General features: G+C 38.9%; 1 protein-coding gene across 2 annotated transcripts; it reads right to left on the bottom strand.

The window, feature by feature from the left end:
• Positions 1-1,644: 1,644 nt before the first annotated feature.
• Positions 1,645-19,990, bottom strand: im:7151449 (complement decay-accelerating factor, GPI-anchored). 2 transcript variants are annotated; one of them, XM_062996615.1, is made up of 13 exons: positions 19,616-19,990; positions 17,051-17,236; positions 14,465-14,564; positions 14,289-14,359; positions 12,982-13,081; positions 12,806-12,876; positions 12,212-12,394; positions 11,213-11,287; positions 10,681-10,737; positions 9,077-9,128; positions 8,062-8,100; positions 7,383-7,464; positions 1,645-2,396 (listed from the first exon to the last, which is right to left on the bottom strand). In XM_062996615.1, exons 1-12 carry the CDS (start codon positions 19,680-19,682, stop codon positions 7,401-7,403), a joined length of 1,065 nt encoding a protein of 354 aa, XP_062852685.1. In that variant the 5' UTR covers positions 19,683-19,990; the 3' UTR covers positions 1,645-2,396; positions 7,383-7,400. The 2 variants fall into 2 exon arrangements, with proteins under 2 accessions (XP_062852685.1, XP_062852686.1); XM_062996616.1 differs by lacking the exon at positions 8,062-8,100.
• Positions 19,991-20,813: the final 823 nt, after the last annotated feature.

Below are 20,813 nucleotides of genomic sequence, written 5' to 3'. Positions count from 1 at the left end.
TGATGCTTATTTACTTACTCCTTACTCTAGTTTAAGTAGACAACAGTTCAAGAACACAAATCTCCTAAAACCTGTTAGAACCAAGATTTTATTTTTTTTTTTTTCAAGAAATGAATAAGAGGCATATGTACAACTGTTGTCAGAGTTAAAGGCTAGGGACCGCATCTATGTGTCTTCAAATGACATGAACCCCCAAGTAAACGTCTAACTATAGCATCTCCTTACCTTATATTAATCACATGTATTACTGATGACAAATTATCAAATAGAGCATTCCCAATTTCATTAAAGCCCAGTACAAGATTCCCTAATGAATGAAATAGTCATTATACTAGTCTATTTCATTACATATGAACTTACATTTGTTCGTTTTAAAACTTCAAACATAAATTACAGGTACAGTCGACCCTTGAGTTACGAACGGTTTACCATACAAACATTTCGGGTTACAAACGATCTGTTTCAACTTACTGTGGACTCTCTCTCTCAAACTCAAAAGAAGCTTTATTGGCATGACAAATAAGGACATTCGTATTGCCAAAGCAAGTTACAGAGAAATATTAACAATAAAAATAAGAAAGAACAAAAATATTCTCTCTCTCTCTCTCTCTCAATATATATATATATATATATATATATATATATATATATATATATATACAGTATATATATAAACAGTGAGCGAACACTCGGATAGCAGACATTGTTTTTTTCGGTGTTTTCTTTATACAGTATTTGGTCAAATTCACTATCAAAATGGCCCCAAAGAAGTTGCAGAGTAGTGGTGAGGAAAATGAAAAAATCTATTACTATTGAAAAAAGAAAAAAAAAAAGGAAAATACAGTCAACATTGGATAAGTTTGTCGTAACAAAAAAAAAGAAACCTAGTGAGCCTGAAGCAGGTCCCAGTGGTTTGCACACTCAACCACGGAGAGAAACAACTCCAGACACGATTCCTGATGTTGTTTTGGAAGGGGGCTTCCCTTCCAAACAATAATCCCCTTTAATTCTTTCTCCCCCTCTTCCCTCCCTGCAAGCCAAAGATGTCAACTTAAATGGTGAGTACAGTATAAAAGTTATTGTTGTTTCTGGTAGATACATTTAAAAAAAAAAAAAAGGAGGAACTGTATTATGGTTTATGGTACAGCACACATACTGCACTGAAATGTGATGTGTTTTTTATTTACAGTACTACTGTGTATTGTTTATTACAGGAATGTCTGCTATCATTTAAGATTTAAAAGAAAATATACTTGTATTTATAACAAAAAAGACAATTTAAGATATTAGAGAGGTTAGGTAAGGGGGGGTTTGGGAGGTCTGGCACAGATTAATTCTATTTACATTATTTCTTATGGGAAAAATAGGTTTAACTTAAACATTTTGACTTAAGAACAGCCCTTTGGAACCAATTAAGTTTGTAAGTCAAAGGTCGACTGTATTTAATAAATTTACAATTTACTGGCTTTTTGAAAACTCATTTTGGACTCAATGCAAATATTTTATTGTTGTATTTTTAATGCATCCTGGGAATACTTGTGTTTTTTTACTACTCAATTCAGTTTTTAAAGTAGCAACAAGTTATTGGCTTAAAATCCCAAAAATTCCCATGAGTCACATGTTTGTTAATAGTTTTATTAAAAATACATTATTTAAAAAATAATCACATCATTAAATACCTTACAGCCTACACAATGTGTTAAAGATGCTTATAAAGCATTACATCAAAATATCTTTGCATCTAAGGCCCCAATTCTGTTGAGTAGGAACACTGTCTGAATGAGCTTTTTTGTTAACTTGCTGTAAAACACAATGCAGGTTTGTTTGCTGGATCAAGATCAGTGTCTGTCTCACACAGTAGACCTTTCACTTCAGTTCAGTTAAAACGATGTTTTGTGTCCATATTTTACTCATTTATTTTCCGGAGCACAATGAGAGAGCATTTTGGTTTGTATTTAAATATCTGGGCTGAAAGAATGTCTGCAGACCTGATAATGGAACACAAAGTAGATCCATCTGATTATTATTTCTTCGAGACACCACTCAAAGAGCCAACACGCCTAACATATTACTGCAGAGAGGAACTGTGTTACCGAACCAAGCGCCAAATTTCCACTTAGGGAAATAGCCGGTATGGAAATTTCCAAGAGACAGATTTAGAATCCTAGTATTAAAAAAAAAAACCTTCACATGTATTTATATATTACAATAATTACAAATATGTACAAACAGTGGAAAACTCTATTTAAAATGTTATATATGAGGATCAGAAATAATGTGCAAATATAAAGCTCTTGTAACTTTATGGAGGTAATAATGTGCTTATCCAAAGCACTCCTGAACACTACATGCTTGCTTCAGGATCAGAGTAGACTGGAGCAGTGCGATTATGTGCCCTGTGTTGAAAGCAAAGGAAAATGTATTATTCACGTAGCTATTGCACAGACATTTCAAGTGTGTAGCAGACAAGTGTAGCAGTCTATTGCACTACATGATGAACAAGTATGATCAAATAAAATGAAGAACAGAGTTTTAGTACATTCTAAAAACAGCTGGCTTATATTTACAGCTTGTGGTTAATATGGGCCAAATGAAGTTAATAACCGGTAATCTAGTGCATTGGGTTGGTATGTGGACCTGAAGGGAATCAGATATGTTGCAAAGGATTTCCTGGATTTTTTTTTCAAAAAAGTTTCTGAAAGTTCATTTTGTACATTATAATTCTCTAGCTTAACCTAATATTCATTTAAAATGACTAGTTTTCTTATTAACCAGACATTACAAATACAATAATTTTCCTACATGCAGTTTATACACCGATCAGCCATAACATTAAAACCACCTCCTTGTTTCTACACTCACTGTCCATTACCATTTAGAAGCCCTTTGCAGTTCTACAATTACTGACTGTAGTCCATCTGTTTCTGTGCATGCTTTGTTAGCCTCCTTTCATGCTGGTTGTTCAATGGTCAGGACTCGCCCAGGACCATTGCAGAGTAGGTATTATTTGGGTGGTGGATCATTCTCAGCACTGCAGTGACACTGACATGGTGGTGGCGTGTTAGTGTGTGTTGTGCTGGTATGAGTAGAGAACACACAGAAATGCTGATGGAGTTTTTAAACACCTCACTGTCACTGCTGGACTGAGAATAGTCCACCAACCAAAAATATATCCAGCCAACAGCGCCCTGTAGGTAGCGTCCTGTGACCACTGATGAAGGTCTAGAAGATGACCAACTCAAACAGCAGCAATAGATTAACGATTGTCTCTGACTTTACATCTACAAGGTGGACAAACTAGGTAGGAGTGTCTAATAGAGTGGACAGTGAGTGGACACAGTATTTAAAAACTCCAGCAGCGCTGCTGTGTCTGATCCACTCATACCAGGACAACACACACTAACACACCACCACCATGTCAGTGTCACTGCAGTGCTAAGAATCATCCATCACCTAAATAATACCTGCTCTGTGGTGGTCCTTACCATTGAAGAACAGGGTGAAAGCAGGTTAAAAAAGTATGCAGTCAGTAACTGTAGAGCTACAAAGTGCTTCTATATGGTAAGTGGAGCTGATAAAATGGACAGTGAGTGTACAAACAAGGAGGTGGTTTTAATGTTATGGCTGATTAGTGTATAAAAGCATTAATGAACTACACAGAGGCACCAGACTTAAGCCCTGTACCTAAGCCCTGAGATTATAAGAATGAACCCGTTGCATGTTACTTGACCAAGGAAGAACGATGATAATGGCTACAGAGCCACAAAATAACTAAAATAATAATTAGCCAAATAATAAATAATAAAAAAGTGCCTCCATGCCCACTGATACTGTAAATTGTGTGTGTGCATACACACAAACTCTGTTTCTGAAAAGATCAATAAATAAAATGAAAACAAGAATCTGTGATTTGTTCATTTTTTTAACCTTTATTTTAACTGACAATACTAAAAAGAAAGGACGTTTCATGTTTTATGTTTTGACTGACCATCTGTTTTTGGTGATTGTAATTTGTAATTATGAACTAATTTTACATTTGCAACACACTCAAAATAAGTTGGGATTAGGCAAAATAAGAGTAAAAATACCATCTTTCCACAATAAGCAGGTGAATTGGTAACAGGTAACAGTATCGTGTTTGGGTATAAAAAGAGGATTCACCAAAGGCCAAAATAGTTAAAAAAGAGCATTTCTCAACGCAAGATTGCAAATAATTTAGCCATGTAGGACAAGGACGGAAACCATTGCTGAATGTGCTTGACCTTTGAGCCCTAACAAAAACACTGCATTAGAAAGTCATGCTACTGTAATAAAAATAGTCACATGACCTAACACAGTTGGCCGCTGCAACCTGAAACTCTGTTCTACAAAGAGAAAGCAATACTTCAATTCTATGGAGAAATGCCATGAGTTTCTTGGGTCTGAGCTCATCTCAAATTGGCCGAAAGTGCGTGAGAGAGTGAGTGCGGGAGTGAGTGAGGGAATGAGGGAGGGAGGGAGTGAGAGAGGGAGAGAGTGAGGGAGTGGTTGAGTGAGGGATTGAGTGAGAGTGTGTGAACAATTGTTTTATTACATAATGAATATTTTCTTACCATTTTTTATGTATATACTTGTTCTTTTTTCAAATATTTATATATACTAATGTAAGCTTTGACAATACAAATATGTAAATTTGTAATGTCAATAAAGCAAATTGAATTGAGTGAGTGAGAGAGAGAGAGAGAGAGAGAGAGAGAGAGAGAGTGAGTGAGGGGGTGAGTAAGGGAATAAGGAAGTGAGGGAGTGGTTGAGTGAGGGATTGAGTGAGAGAGTGAGTGAGTGAGGAAGAGAGTGAGTGAGTAAGGAAGGGAGTGAGTGAGGGAGTGAGTAAGAGAGTGAGTGAGTGAGGGATTGAGTGAGAGAGTGAGTGAGTAAGAGAGTGAGTAAGTGAGTGAGTAAGAGAGTGAGTGAGAGAGTGAGTAAGAGAGTGAGTGAGAGTGAGTAAGAGAGTGAGTGAGAGAGTGAGGGTGAGTAAGAGAGTGAGTGAGAGAGTGAGGGAGTGGTTGAGTGAGGGATTGAGTGAGAGAGTGAGGGAGTGAGGAAGAGAGTGAGTGAGTAAGGAAGGGAGTGAGAGAGGGAGTGAGTAAGAGAGTGAGTGAAGGAGTGAGTGAGGGAGGGATTGAGTGAGAGAGTGAGTGAGGGATTGAGTGAGAGAGAGAGAGAGAGTGAGTGAGGAAGAGAGTGAGTAAGGAAGGAAGTGAGGGAGTGAGAGAGGGAGTGAGAAAGAGAGTGAGTGAGGGAGGGATTGAGTGAGAGAGAGAGTGAGTAAGAGAGTGAGTGAGGGAGGGATTGAGTGAGTGAGAGAGTGAGTAAGAGAGTGAGTGAGTGAGTGAGTAAGGAAGGAAGTGAGGGAGTGAGAGAGGGAGTGAGAAAGAGTGAGTGAGGGATTGAGTGAGAGAGTGAGTAAGAGAGTGAGTGAGTGAGGGAGTGAGTGAGTAAGGAAGGAAGTGAGGGAGTGAGAGAGTGAGTGAGTAAGAGAGTGAGTGAGTGAGTGAGTGAGTGAGGGAGTAAGGAAGTGAGGGAGTGGTTGAGTGAGGGATTGAGGGAATGAGTAAGGGAGTGAGCGAGGGAGTGAGAGAGGGAGTAAGTGAGTAAGAGAGTGAGAGAGTGAGTGAGGGAGTAAGGAAGTGAGGGAGTGGTTGAGTGAGGGATTGAGGGAATGAGTAAGGGAGTGAGCGAGGGAGTGAGAGAGGGAGTAAGTGAGTAAGAGAGTGAGGGAGGGAGTGAGTAAGAGAGTGAGGGAGGGAGTGAGTGACCATCCGGACTGTTATCAGGTACAACAACAATGTAATTTTCCCAGGTGGTTCATGTTTATTTTAACAAGACAACTCCTCATACTATTTGCGCTACAACAGCGTGCCTTCATTGACACAAAATGTGTGTGCTTGACTGGCCTGCCTGTAGTCCAGATCTGTCTACTATTAAAATGCATTGTGATTCATAAAGTATAATCAGACAAGGTTGGCCACAATTCTTTGAGCAGCTAAAGAACTGTATCAAGCAAGAATGGGCAAAAATTCCATTTGAAAACTGCAACAATAAGTATAATCAGTTCTAAGCCTTTAAAAAGTGTCATGTGTAAATGTGATGGAAAACAGTAGTAAACGTGCCTCTGTCCCAACTCTGAGTGTGTCCCCCACTCAATTGAGTGTGTTGCAGGCATTAAATTGTAAATTAGTATACACAATATTGCCAAAAGTATTCACTTGTCTGCCTTCACACGCATATGAACTTGAGTGACATTCCATTCTTAATCCATAGGGTTTAATATGATGTCGACCCACCCCTTGCAGCTATAACAGCTTCAACTTTTCTGGGAAGGCTTTCCACAAGAACCATTCTTCCCGAAGCACATTTGTGAGGTCAGACACTGTAGGATGAGAAGACCTGGCTCGCAGTCTCCGCTCTAATTCATCACAAGGGTGTTCTATCGGGTTGAGGTCAGGACTCTTTGTAGGCCAGTCAAGTTCTTCCACACCAAACTTGCTCATCCATGTCTTTATGGACCTTGCTTTGTGCACCGGTGCGCAGTCATGTTGGAACAGGAAGGGGCCATCCCCAAACTGTTCCGACAAAGTTGAGTGCATGAAATTGTCCAAAATCTCTTGGTATGCTGAAGCACAACCCCACACCGTAATCCCCCCTCCTCCAAACTTTACACTTGGCACAATGCAGTCAGACAAGTACTGTTCTCCTGGCAACCGCCAAACCCAGACTCGTCCATCGGATTGCCAGACGGTGAAGCTTTACACCACTGCATCACCGACGCTTTGCATTGCGCTTGGTGATGTAAGGCTTGGATGCAGCTGCTCCGCCATGGAAATCCATTCCACGAAGCTCTCTACGCACTGTTCCTGAGCTAATCTGAAGGCCACATGAAGTTTTGGAGGAAGTGATTGGAACACCTGAATTCAATGATTTGGATGGGTGAAAATACTTTTGGCAGTAGTGTATATTTACGAAAAATACAATGTTGATCAGTAAAAACACTGAAAATCCTTTCTATGTACTTTTGCCAGTAAAATAGTCTCATGAGAAATAACAAATCACATTCTTGTTTTTACTGCATTTTACAAAAGGTCCAAAATCTCTGAAAATGGGTTTTGTACAATCACTTTAAAGTAAATAATGTTGTGAATTAAAATAACTAGTATTAATATGAAATTATAATAGGCATAAAGCCACCAATTTATAGCTGGTAATATTGATTTGTGAGAGGTATTAAATTGTCGATTTGGATAGTACTTGTACTTCATATTAGAAGGTTTTTTAAATAAACTAAAATGGGCTTTTCTTTACTCCAGTCATTTTTAAAAAGTAGTTGGAATTGACAGTTAGGTTACCTTGGATGGGCACTGGATTTAGACAATGCTTTTTTGTATTAATTCTTCTTTTTTTCTTTGGTCTTCCCCGGTTTCATAAGATCTGCACAGCATTACCAGATGAGACACAGTAAACATTACACAAACTGTCATTTTAATGTATTTACTTACTATTGCTTTTTCCCCACTGCAAGATCTACAGTTAGTCTGGGACTGTAATGTAATTCAAGCAGCAGACGTACAGCAGCGCTCCTTTCCTAATAATGTTTGCATCATTTAACCTGCCCACATTCGTTAGCTGCTTTTATTTCTTCATAAATGGCCTGCTCATTTCCTCCCAGTGTTAGTCATAGTTGCCATGCAATAAACACAGCGCACAGAACAACCCCACCGAAATCCACATGCCCTGAGAAGGTGTGGCACACTTACTCAAATATACTGTATGTGGCAATTGTTATTTGAAATGACTGTTCCACGTATCGACTCAAGTGCAACTATTTGTTATAATTGCAACTATTTCATATAATCACAGCTCTCAAATATTAATGCTATATAAATCAATATTGTATGACACAATATGTATGACACAATAGCAACAAATCAAATTACTTTGGTATTTTAATCATTATTTTCAGTCAAGGTCATTGAACCCTGAATTTTGTTGTGTAATACTGTAATATTTACTGGAGCTGTAACTTACCCACTATCATTAGAAGGTGTAGATGCCAAGATGTATAACCTGTTTTTGCCATAGTACAGTATATATTAGTTGTAGTCATAGAGCATACAGTAGTTTATTTTTCAGTAACCTCTCACTCACTCACTGTCTTAACCGTGGGGGGGGGTCTGGAGCCTATCTCAGCTGTTCAATGGGCGCAAGGCACACAGTAACACCCTGGACGGGGCGCCAGTCCATCGCAGGGCAGACACAGACACATATTCACCTACAGGGCAATTCAGTGTCTCCAATTAACTTGACTGCAAGTTTTTGGACTGTGGGAGGAAACAGGAGCTCCCGGGGGATCGCCCTTTTGTTATTTAATTACCATGTTTAATTTAATAGTTGTGTCATGTCTGCTATTTGCATATCTTCTAAAAGGCAAACAAAAAGACATTTTCAGAATAATAAATGCCTTTATGTGTCTCTTTAGAGTATAAAATGCTTCATTATGTTAATCAAGCTTATCTTGAGAACAGCATGACGTCAACAGCGATGACAGCAAATTTCCTGCTCTAAACAAACTGATTTAATCTAAATGCTTGATGATCAGCTTATGAGCTAAATCATGGAATTTGGAAACAGGAAAAATGTGAGATGACTCATGTTAGGAAACAATGGATTAGTGTTTTTATAAAGTTGCTTTCATTTGTTCTGGTTAATCTTCCAAAGACCACCTGAAAATCCAGTCATACAGTACATGATGTTGTGTCTGATGCATGTCTGTGTAAATGACGCATGATCAGTAATGCTTAAAGCTTTGCATGCCCAGCTCTCACTTATCAAGCAGGACCCACATTCCAAATAACAGGACATAGGAAAGAAATGAGTAATTATTTAAAAGGAAAGAAAGCAGAATGAAGTTTAGCAAGTTTAGCTTTTGTGTAGCAAGATTAAATGTTAGTAACCAACCATATAACATGCAAGCAGAATTTTGGCAGGTTTATTGAATCATTACAGTAGTGTAGTGGGAACTTAACAAGATGGACATGCTCACCCTTTTCGTTTATTGTGCTGCAATACGATAACAGGGACAAAAAAAACACAAACTGCAAACAACAACAAGATGTATTAGCACATCATTATAATGAGCTCATACTTAGTTTTTTTTTTTTCTTTAAGATGCCTTTATGTTTTGTTTCAAATATTTGAAAAAACATTTTATGATACATAAATGCAATACAATACACCTTAGCTTGACCAAAACGTGTCTTAAACTGCCCTGCCCCTTTTAAAATATCTTGTAGGTAATGAAATATACTTTCCTTTGTATTGAAAGTTTAAATCACAGTTTAAATCACTGTATTAAAATGGATTTTTAAATTTGTACATGTGGAAAATCTGTACAGCGCTTTTGACACTTTTGCACTGTAATGCTTGTGGCTTACTGTAATGGCTGTAATGTTTTGGTTTTTTTTATATGAACACAATCAGGTCATGCCACTACTGTTCTACTACAGTAGAACTCAGGGAGATGTTTAATAGTGAAAGTAAGAGCATTTCCACACGCACAATGTGAAGGGAACTCAAGGGATTGGGACTAAACAGCTGTGTAGCCTTAAGAAAACCACTTGTCAGTGAGGCTAACCGGCAAAAACTGCTTCAATTTGCTAGGGAGCATAAAGATTGGACTCTGGAGCAATGGAAGAAGGTCATGTGGTCTGATGAGTCCAGATTTACCCTGTTCCAGAGTGATGGGCGCATCAGGGTAAGAAGAGAGGCGGCTGAAGTGATGCACCCATCATGCCTAATGCCTACCGTACAAGCCTGTGGGGGCAGTGCTATGATCTGGGGTTGCTGCAGTTGGTCAGGTCTAGGTTCAGCAACGTTATGTGCACAAAGAATGAGGTCAGCTGACTACCTGAAAATACTGAACGACCAGGTTATTCCATCAATGGATTTTTTTTTCCCTGATGGCACGGGCATATTCCAAGATGACAATGCCAGGATTCATCGGGCTCAAATTGTGAAAGAGTGGTTCAGGGAGCATGAGACATCATTTTCACACATGGATTGGCCACCACAGAGTCCAGACCTGAATCCCATTGAGAATCTTTGGGATGTGCTGGAGAAGACTTTGCACAGTGGTCCAAATCTCCCATCATCAATACAAGATGTTGGGGAAAAATTAATGCAACTCTGGACAGAAATAAATGTTGTGACATTGCAGAAGCTTGTGGAAACGATGCCACAGCGAATGCGTGCCGTAATCAAAGCTAAAGGCGGTCCAACCAAATATTAGAGTGTGTGACCTTCTTTTTGGCCAGGCAGTGTATAAAACAACAGATATTGGTAAAACACTTTCACAGTTTATCAGACAAAATCTAATAGGGTACATTTTCCGGATGGTAAATGACTGAAACATGAATTAAACATGGATCAGTTAGAACACATCAAGTATTTATTGAGATTATGAAACTCCTTGTGTAATGTGCTAATCAATTCCTAAATAGGAAAGTTTATACAGGAACAGCGCATATTTTTTTTACTAGTCTGAAACATTTACAACATATTTAGTGGGTAAATCTTTGATACTTGAAGACACTTATGATATGTATGGGACACACTTGGACATTATTAAAAGAATAAAGTGAAACTCACCTATGATTAGAATCACAATCCCAATCACAATCCCAAACCCAATATTATCTGTAGAGTCTGAAAAAAAGTAATGATTATGGTAGGATTAAAGTAATGATTACAGTAGTCACTAAGCAGACTAAATAGCATTTTAGGTTATTATAAACAATTCTTAGAAACACTAAACTAAGCAGCAATATCATTTAATCAAATATGTTAATTATAGGATTAATACTACATCTGCCTGCATACCCACCAAATGGAATCTAATAAGTCTAATAATGGTCGGCTGTAACTTTAGAGAAACAGTGACTTACTATAAGAAGAACTGCACATTATTACTGAAGAAAGAAAATGACATCAGAAAATATAATATAAAATATCAGATTGCTGCATGCTGTTGCCATGGCAACTGAACTACATTACTGCATAATACCTAAAAAAAAAAAAAAAAAAAAAAAAGGATGTGGCATTTTCCTGTATATCATATGAAAGTGGGGGTCCACTGAGTCTGTACAATGCAGGACAGAGTGAAAACAACTGCATTATTTACCTTGAAAGTATTGTGTAGTAAAGTTGGTGCTACTGGTTACTGTATTCTCTGGCCCAATGGTTGTTGCACTGGTATCTGAAAGCAATACATTATCCATTATGGAAATGCATTAGAATTCCCTTGGAGTAGCCCTGAACTGAATGGCTGATGGTAATCTCTTTATGGATCAAATTGGCCATTAGATTTAGGATTTTATATTTAAAATGAAGCTGCTCCTTGGGTTGGACGTGGAAGGGGTGGGTGTTTCGTGATATTTGATCTTAAGATTTGACATGAGACTTCAAAGCTTCATGCCTGAACACTTTATTATTTATTATTCATTAGTGTTTACTAGCTGCCAGTCAGTTAGCTAGCTGGCCTGCTTATTTTTATTTTATTTTATTTTGTTTATGCATTTTCTCCCCTTTTAGAACATCCAATTGCTCGATTGCGTCATGCTTCCTCTCCACCAGTGCTGATCCCACTCTGATTGAGGAGAATGTCCCCTCCGACACGTGGGCAGCAGCCGTATGCATCTTGTCACCTACACTTTGACGAGTGCAATGCGGATCAGCTCTGTGTATGGAGAGACACACCCTGACAGCACTCTTTTCCCATCTCAGTGCAGGCACCATCAATCAGCCAGCAGAGGTCATAATTGCATTAGTTATGAGAGAGTCCCTATCTGGCTTTTTAATATCCCACCCCTATCTGAGCAACAGGCCAATCGTTGTTCATGTGGTTGCTCAGCCCAGTCGGCAGGCAGAGCTGAGACTCGTGTGTTTTTACCGCCATGCCACCTGAGCGGCCTTGGCCTATTTATTTAAATAGTGATAAAGAAACGACCTTATTCCTAACAGCACTATGAATTTCTATAGCAGGACAATAAACAACCTTACTGCACATAAGCTAAAAACAGAAGCCAATAATATCTGCTACAAATATATTATTTTTCAAAAAAAGTTTAATCCTAAATAAAATGCATTTCTTTCTGGATAAGAACAGGAAATGAATTCTTACCTATGCACTGTGGGAGTGGTGAACTAAAGTTGCCAGTTTCCTGACAAATAATGGTGTCATTGCCAACAAGAGTGTAACTGGGATCACAGATGTAGTTAATGATAGCTCCAAAAGTATGAATCATATTATGAGGCTTATCTGTCTTAGCGTGAGGAATCTCAGGAGGATGTCCACATGTGATCGCTACGAAGAAAAATAAAAAACAATAAAATCAGTACCACATTTAAAGGATACTCCAACTAATGTCATCAGGTACACACCCCTAATTAAATCCAATAGTTTATTCATTCTTTATGTAAAACACATCGTCCTTCACTGAGTACAAACCTAAATAGAACGTTTTTGCTCCTTTAAATTGCAAACTATATATTTGCTGATTAAACTATAATAAACATAAAATACTATCTGATCATGCCACATTTAATTTTTCCTTATATGTTAAACACAGACTGTGTACTTAAATTTAGTGTGGTGTAAGTGGTGTTTCTTCTCCATATAGGATGTGTTATTAAAAACAGCAAAACATTAAAATTGACCAGGGGTGTCCAAACTTTAGCACAAGACAATCATTTTGACAGAGTTTAGGTAACTTACCTACACAAAAAGACCTTCCACTCCAGCCATGCACCAGGCATTGTCTATAGCTAGAGCCGTGAAGAAAATATCTGCACAAATAGGACATTCATAGCTCTAAGATCCAGGCAATTACAATGTTTCATTAACAATCATGTGACCCAAAATATTATGTATAAATATAAGAAAACACTCACCCTGGTTTACAAAATGGTTTGATTGATGAACCAAACAATGTTCCATTAGGAATGTGATATTCCAGATTAGGTGAGGATTCAGGATAACCACAGTCTTTTTCTAGAAGAAATGTGTAAGATATAAAATAAGAGTAAAATCACACCATTCTTAAACCTACTACCAAAAACATTGGGAAAGTAAGTTAAATACTTATAATTAAATACTTATTTATAATTTAAATTACAACAGCACAAAGAAGAGATGGGGCAGTTTTAGCTTAGCGGTTAAGGTACTGGACTAGTAATCAAGAGGTCACTGGTTGAGTCCAACCACTGCCAGGTTGCCACTGTTGGGCCCTTGAGCAAGGCCCTTAAGCTTAGTTGCTTAGACAGTATTCTGTCACAGTACTGTAAGTGACTTTGAATAAAAGCATCTGCTAAGTGATTAAAATGTAAATGTAAAAAAAAACATTTTGTACATTTTTGTGAACAGGTGCTTATTGCTATATAGATGCCAGCAAATAGAATCCAAAAAGGTTGGGACAGAGTACAATCAGAATAGCAAACAACTGGCACAGTGGGATATTCCACTTGCACACCAGCACCAAATTTCTGAACTCCTCGGTTCAAAACTCGGTGTTGCCACCGGTCGGCTGGGCACCATCTAGCGGGCATAATTGGCAGTGTCTGCAGCAGATACTAATTGGCCACCGTATCTGCAGGGTGGGGGCCGGACTATGTGTGGGTGGGTGGGTCTTCATATGCTGTGTAAGGACCCTGATTGGCAAAAGGGACGGCTGAGAAGAGGAGGGCTGTGCACGTGTCGGAAGAGGCGTGTACAGCGACGTGCTCTTCTCGCAATCTGGTATCTCTCAGCAGTGGAAAACAAAATTAAGTGCGCTAAATCAGGAGGAAAATGGGGAGAAAATGCATTAGAAAAAGAAAAAAAAAAGATCAGCAAAGGATACTCCAACTAATGTCATCAGGTACACACCCCTAATTAAATCCAATAGTTTATTAATTCGTAATGTAAAACACATCATCCTTCACTGAGTACAAACCTAAATAGAACGTTTTTGCTCCTTTAAATTGCCAACTATATATTTGCTGATTAAACTATAATAAACATAAAATACTATCTGATCATGCCACGTTTTATTTTTCCTTATATGTTAAACACAGACTGTGTACTTAAATTTAGTGTGGTGTAAGTGGTGTTTCTTCTCCATATAGGATGTGTTATTAAAAACAGCAAAACATTAAAATTGACCAGGGGTGTCCAAACTTTAGCACAAGACAATCCTTTTGACAGAGTTTAGGTAACTTACCTACACAAAAAGACCTTCCACTCCAGCCATGCACCAGGCATTGTCTATAGCTAGAGCCCTGAAGAAAATATCTGCACAAATAGGAAATTCATAGCTCTAAGGTCCAGGCAATGACAATGTTTCATTAACAATCATGTGACCCAAAATATTATGTATAAATATAAGAAAACACTCACCCTGGTTTACAAAATGGTTTGATTGATGAACCAAACAATGTTCCATTAGGAATGTGATATTCCAGATTAGGTGAGGATTCAGGATAACCACAGTCTTTTTCTAGAAGAAATGTGTAAGATATAAAATAAGAGTAAAATCACACCATTCTTAAACCTACTACCAAAAACATTGGGAAAGTAAGTTAAATACTTATAATTAAATACTTATTTATAATTTAAATTACAACAGCACAAAGAAGAGATGGGGCAGTTTTAGCTTAGCGGTTAAGGTACTGGACTAGTAATCAAGAGGTCACTGGTTGAGTCCAACCACTGCCAGGTTGCCACTGTTGGGCCCTTGAGCAAGGCCCTTAAGCTTAGTTGCTTAGACAGTATTCTGTCACAGTACTGTAAGTGACTGAATAAAAGCATCTGCTAAGTGATTAAAATGTAAATGTAAAAAAAACATTTTGTACATTTTTGTGAACAGGTGCTTATTGCTATATAGATGCAAATAGAATCCAGCAAATAGAATCCAAAAAGGTTGGGACAGAGTACAATCAGAATAGCAAACAACTGGCACAGTGGGATATTCCACTTGCACACCAGCACCAAATTTCTGAACTCCTCGGTTCGAAACTCGGTGTTGCCACCGGTCGGCTGGGCACCATCTAGCGGGCATAATTGGCAGTGTCTGCAGCAGATACTAATTGGCCACCGTATCTGCAGGGTGGGGGCCGGACTATGTGTGGGTGGGTGGGTCTTCATATGCTGTGTAAGGACCCTGATTGGCGGAAGGGACGGCTGAGAAGAGGAGGGCTGTGCACGTGTCGGAAGAGGCGTGTACAGCGACGTGCTCTTCTCGCAATCTGGTATCTCTCAGCAGTGGAAGACAAAATTGAGTGCGCTAAATCAGGAGGAAAATGGGGAGAAAATGCATTAGAAAACGATTATCAAACCAGAATGGGTCAAGTTTTACTATTTTGCAAAAAAAAAAAAAAAAATTAAAGCAAGCCTTAAGAGTTACAGACTTCATTAACATAAGTGATTAAATATAGACTGATGTGTAAAATGTTAATTATATTGATACAAAAATCAAACCCACAGCACATTAAAGAGTTGAAAAAGCCAAGGGGTCTGGATAGTTTCTGAATCCCCTGTAAATAGTATGTCATATAAGTTTTAGTACTCCGACTACATATGTTTCTAAAGTCCAACAGCTAGCAATTCATATTTCAATAAAAAATGTAAGTGTAGCTTCACTAATTCCAGCCCCAGTAAGACCTAGTAAAAAAGCTGATGTAGTCCTAAACTTCTCTCTAAACTTCTGAGAAGAACAGACTCAAATTTTAACATACTGTGCAATAAATTAAACCTTTTGCATTTGAATTTGTTGGTATTTCTTACTGAAATTAATAGGATGCTAAGCCCAATGGCACAACGCAGATGTAGGGCACCGCCAATCATTTAGGATATTAGATATATAATGCGTCTGTGCCAGTGTAAGATATAGACTCCATCTCATCTGCTTTTGATAGTACTGTATTATGACAGCCTATAGACAGCCTGACACCAACAACGGATGACAAAAATGTATGTATTTTAGCCTTCACTAATAGTGGTATATGTACCTGGGCTACATTACTGTCACATCTGCAACTTCAGGCTTTTTCTCTTACTTAAAGCATTACGCTTTATTGACATGAACACAGTGGTGTGTTTGACACCTGCTAATAGTTAAATGGTAAATCTGGTCTGCATTCCAGACTTTGAACAGTTTTGCCGAATGCCCTTCCTGACGCATCCGCCCTATTTTTTTTCTTCGGAATTGTGACTAGTACTGAGAACGCACTGACAAGTTCATCTCCCAGCAGCTAGACAACTAAGCTGTTTCAGCCATCACCCCCTGGACATGGTCTGACCGACTGACAGCACTACTCAGATTCAAACCCTAGATCCCCGGTTCCCCCGATGCTTTGTTAGCCCCCTTTTATGCTGTTCTTTAATGGTCAGGACCACCACAGAGCAGGTATAATTTGGGTGGTGGGTAAGTCTCAGCACTGCAGTGACAATGACATGGTGGTGGTGTGTTAGTGTGTGTTCTGCTGGTATGAGTTGACAAGACACAGCAATGCCGATGGAGTTTTAAAACACCTCACTGTCACTGCTGGACTGAGAATAGTCCACCTACTAAAAACATCCAGCCAACAGCACCCTGTGGGCCACGTCCTATGACCACTGATGAAGGTCTAGCCAAAGTGGACCAACTGGGTAGGAGTCTCTAAGGAGTGGACAGTAAGTGGACACTGTATTTAAAAACTCCAGCAGCGCTGCTGTGTCTAATCCACTCATATCAGCACAACACACACTAACACACCACCACCATGTCAGTGTCACTGCAGTGCTAAGAATGATTCAACACCCAAATAATACCTCTGCAGTATTAAAAATGCTTTGTGGGGGTCCTGACCATTGAAGAACAGAGTGAAAGCAGGCTATAAAAGGTATGTAAAGAAACAGATGGACTACAGTGAGTAATTGTAGAACTTCAAAGAACCTGTAGCCATTATAACAGTTAGACACAGTAAAATAGAGAGTATTATTTACTTTTACAGATCAGGTCCGGTTTGCTCCATTGGCCGTCTTTACAGGTGATTATTTCAGAACTGGGAACTTGGTCAAAGCCATTTGCACACTCCAAAGAAATAGTAGATCCATCAGGAAATTCATTCTTCATAATAGCCTCATCAGTTAACAACATGTTGTCTTCCAGGATTGGTTTCTGACATTCGCCTATGCAAAAAAAAAATATACGTTAAAAGGACCAGCACACTATCAGTAAGTCAGGGACATTAATTCGTTCATTCATTCGTTCATTCATTCATTCATTGTCTGCTTTACCATTGCTTTATCCTATTCAGGTTCGCGGTGGGTCTGATTCACTAAGTGAAAGGCAGGAAACACCCTGGACAGATCGCCAGCTCACGCGCAGTTACACACACATTCACTCATATCTAAGGGAACTTTATTATATCTGAGTAACCCCACATGTCTTTGAACCACAATCAATAACCACTTCTTGTTTTTTAATATACAATTGTTTACTAACCTGACTGTGGTTACTAACAGACTCTGGACATCATGCCAGCACATTACAGGGCATCACACACTTACCAATGCACACACTTATTTACACTAAAGGTAATTTAAATGATCCGATTCAAGTTACATTCATGTTTTAAGAAGTTAGAGGGATTTAGAGTTCCCAGAGAAACCCCATACAAAGACATGAATGACATGTCAGACTTATTACAGAGACTAAATGAAAACCTGGAGCTGTACAGTAACTACGCTACCTGCTGTGCCACTCATATTAAAAGCATTTACCATGAAAATGATTGTTGTAAGTATTCAATTACTGTCTATAGCTCTTTTGTAACTACACACAATTGTGGGTGTATAGTCAGAGAGAGGTATCAATCTTTTATAATATTATACACCGATCAGCCATAACATTAAAAGCACCTCCTTGTTTCTACACACATTGTCCATTGTATCAGCTCCACTTACCATATAGGAGCACTTTGTAGTTTTACAATTACTGACTGTAATCCATCAAGTATTATTTGGGTGGTGGGTCATAAAACACCTCACTGTCACTGCTGGACTGAAAATAGTCCACCAACCAAAAATATCCAGCCAACAGCGCCCTCAGGGCAGCGTCCTGTGACCACTGATTAAGGTCTAGAAGATGACCAACTCAAACAGCAGCAATAGATGAGCGATCGTCTCTGACTTTACATCTACAAGGTGAACCAATTAGGTAGGAGTGTCTAATAGAGTGGACAGTGAGTGGACACAGTATTTAAAAACTCCAGCAGCGCTGCTGTGTCTGATCCGCTCATACCAGCACAACACACACTAACACACCACCACCATGTCAGTGTCACTTCAATGCTGAGAATGGTCCATCACCTAAATGATACCTGTTCTGTGGTGGCCCTGACCAATGAAGAACAGGATGAAACAGATGGACTTCCGTCAGTAATTGTAGAACTACAAAGTGCTTCTATATGTTAAGTGGAGCTGATAAAATGGACAGTGAGTGTAGAAACAAGGAGGTGATTTTAATGTTATGGCTGATCGGTGTATATTAATTGTCCACTGGCCGTTCATCAGTGGTCAGTTTAACCAACTGCATGGTGTTGACTTGATAGGTAGGTTTATTTAAATTTAGCAGGGGCACTGGTTTAACTTTCAGTTACTCAATTGATACGCCATGATAGAGCCAGTGCATTGCTAAGATTGGTTCATGACCCAAATATTTTCTGGCCCTTCTTCATTAATGGACAGTGCAGATGGTGCTGACAGTTTGTGTATAGCAACAGATGGACTGTTTAACTGTATAATGACAATGACCACCAATGTGGTAAAGAGAGTTTTGGCCTAGTGGTTAAGGTACTGGACTAGTAATCCAAAGATTGCTGGTTCAAGACCCACCACTGCCAGGTTGCCACTGTTGGGTCCTTGAGCAAGGCCCTTAAACCTCAATTGCTTAGACAATATACTGTAACAGTACTGTAAGTCGTGTCAGCTAAATGCTGAAAATGTAGATGGTAAGTGTTATGGCCAGTCAGTGTACTAGTTTGTTTGTTTATTAGAATTTTAACGTCATGTTTTACACTTTGGTTACATTACACAAGGTTCATCAGTTCACAAGGTTATATCAAACACTGTCATGGACAATTTTGTATCTCCAATTCACCTCACTTGCATGTCTTTAGACTGTGGGAGGAAACCGGAGCACCCAGAGGAAACCCACCTGAGAACATGCAAACTCCATACAGAAAGGACCCAGACCGCCCCACCTGGGGATCGAACCCAGGACCTTCTTGCTGTGAGGCGACAGTGCTACCCAGTGCCGCCCCAGTGTACTAGTAACAATTTGTATCATTTAGGGTTGCCATGTTTCAGTAATTTGCAGCAAAGGTGTTGGTATATAACAAAAGTCAATTATGTTTCATTTTTAACTAATTACTTGTGCTTTCGCAAAATCCACATTATATTTCTTTGGCTTTTCCTCTCAGTTAATATGAATTAGACAGAAAACTAAATAAAAATTCACGGTAAAGCTAACATATTTAAATCTAAATGTGTTTAAATCAATCATACCTGCTTCTGCTCCGGAGAAACAGGTCAACAGCAACAGCAGCGTCCAAATCATCTTCTGCCACTTCATTTTGAATTAAAAAACAAAAACCCTCTCAGACACACGACGTCTAAAATGTTAGGTTGGACTTTGGTACGGGTTTCTCCACAGGTAACGTTAATAAAGCAGCAGGTTACAAAAATAAATCATATTCCAGTTCATTCGACGCAGAGCCTCTGAACTTTCCGCGATATTTTAATTCCCGTTGAGCTTCTTGTTGGAACTCCAGTGCACTGTATTAAATTTTGCCGGTTTGTTGAGCTGTTTCTGTCACACACACACGTTCCGTCCCCACCCGCTTACACACACATACACATACATATACACATACACATACACACCCCTCTCTCTCACACACACATATTCTCCTTCTCATACTCCGTATCAGTCATCAGCAGGGTTTGGAGCCTGGACAAGAAGGTACAAGCTGAGTTCAAATAGGCACCTTCCTTATGTTTAGTGCACTACGTAGTGCCCAAAGTCTGTACTATATAGTGTTTGTAGTGCGTTAGGAAACACGGAGCGATTTGGAAGTCGGTTGCCGGTTGTAATCCTTGGGTAATGGTTAAACCTTGCACCTGCGCAGATGTCTGGAAGTCTGGTTTATGAGATACAGACGTCACACAACAAACTATATATATATACTGTATATATTGTAGAATATATATATATATATATATATATATATATATATATATATATATACTGATCAGCCATAACATTAAAACCACCTGTTTCTACACACATTTTCTATTGTAACTTAGTATATAAAAGCACTTTGTCATTCTACAATTACTGATTGTAGTTCATCAGGTCAGGACTCTCCCAGAGAGTAGATATTATTTGGGTGGTGGGTCATTCTCAGCACTGCAGTGACACTGACATGGTGGTGGTGTGTTAGTGTGTGTTGTGCTGGTATGAGTGGATAAGACACAGCAATGCTGATGGAGTTTTTAAACACCTCACTGTCACTGCTGGACTGAGAATAGTCCACCAACCAAAAATATCCAGCCAACAGCGCCCTGTAGGCAGCGTTCTGTGACCACTGATGAAGGTCTACATCTACAAGGTGGACCAACTAGGTAGGTGTGTCTAATAGAGTGGACAGTGAGTGGACAAGGTATTGAAAAACTCCAGCAGCGCTGCTGTGTCTGATCCACT

Source organism: Trichomycterus rosablanca, chromosome 6, assembly GCF_030014385.1.
Source record: "Trichomycterus rosablanca isolate fTriRos1 chromosome 6, fTriRos1.hap1, whole genome shotgun sequence".
In the NCBI taxonomy this organism is placed as follows: Eukaryota; Metazoa; Chordata; class Actinopteri; order Siluriformes; family Trichomycteridae; genus Trichomycterus; species Trichomycterus rosablanca.
This window is presented reverse-complemented; position numbering and strand designations above follow the sequence as displayed.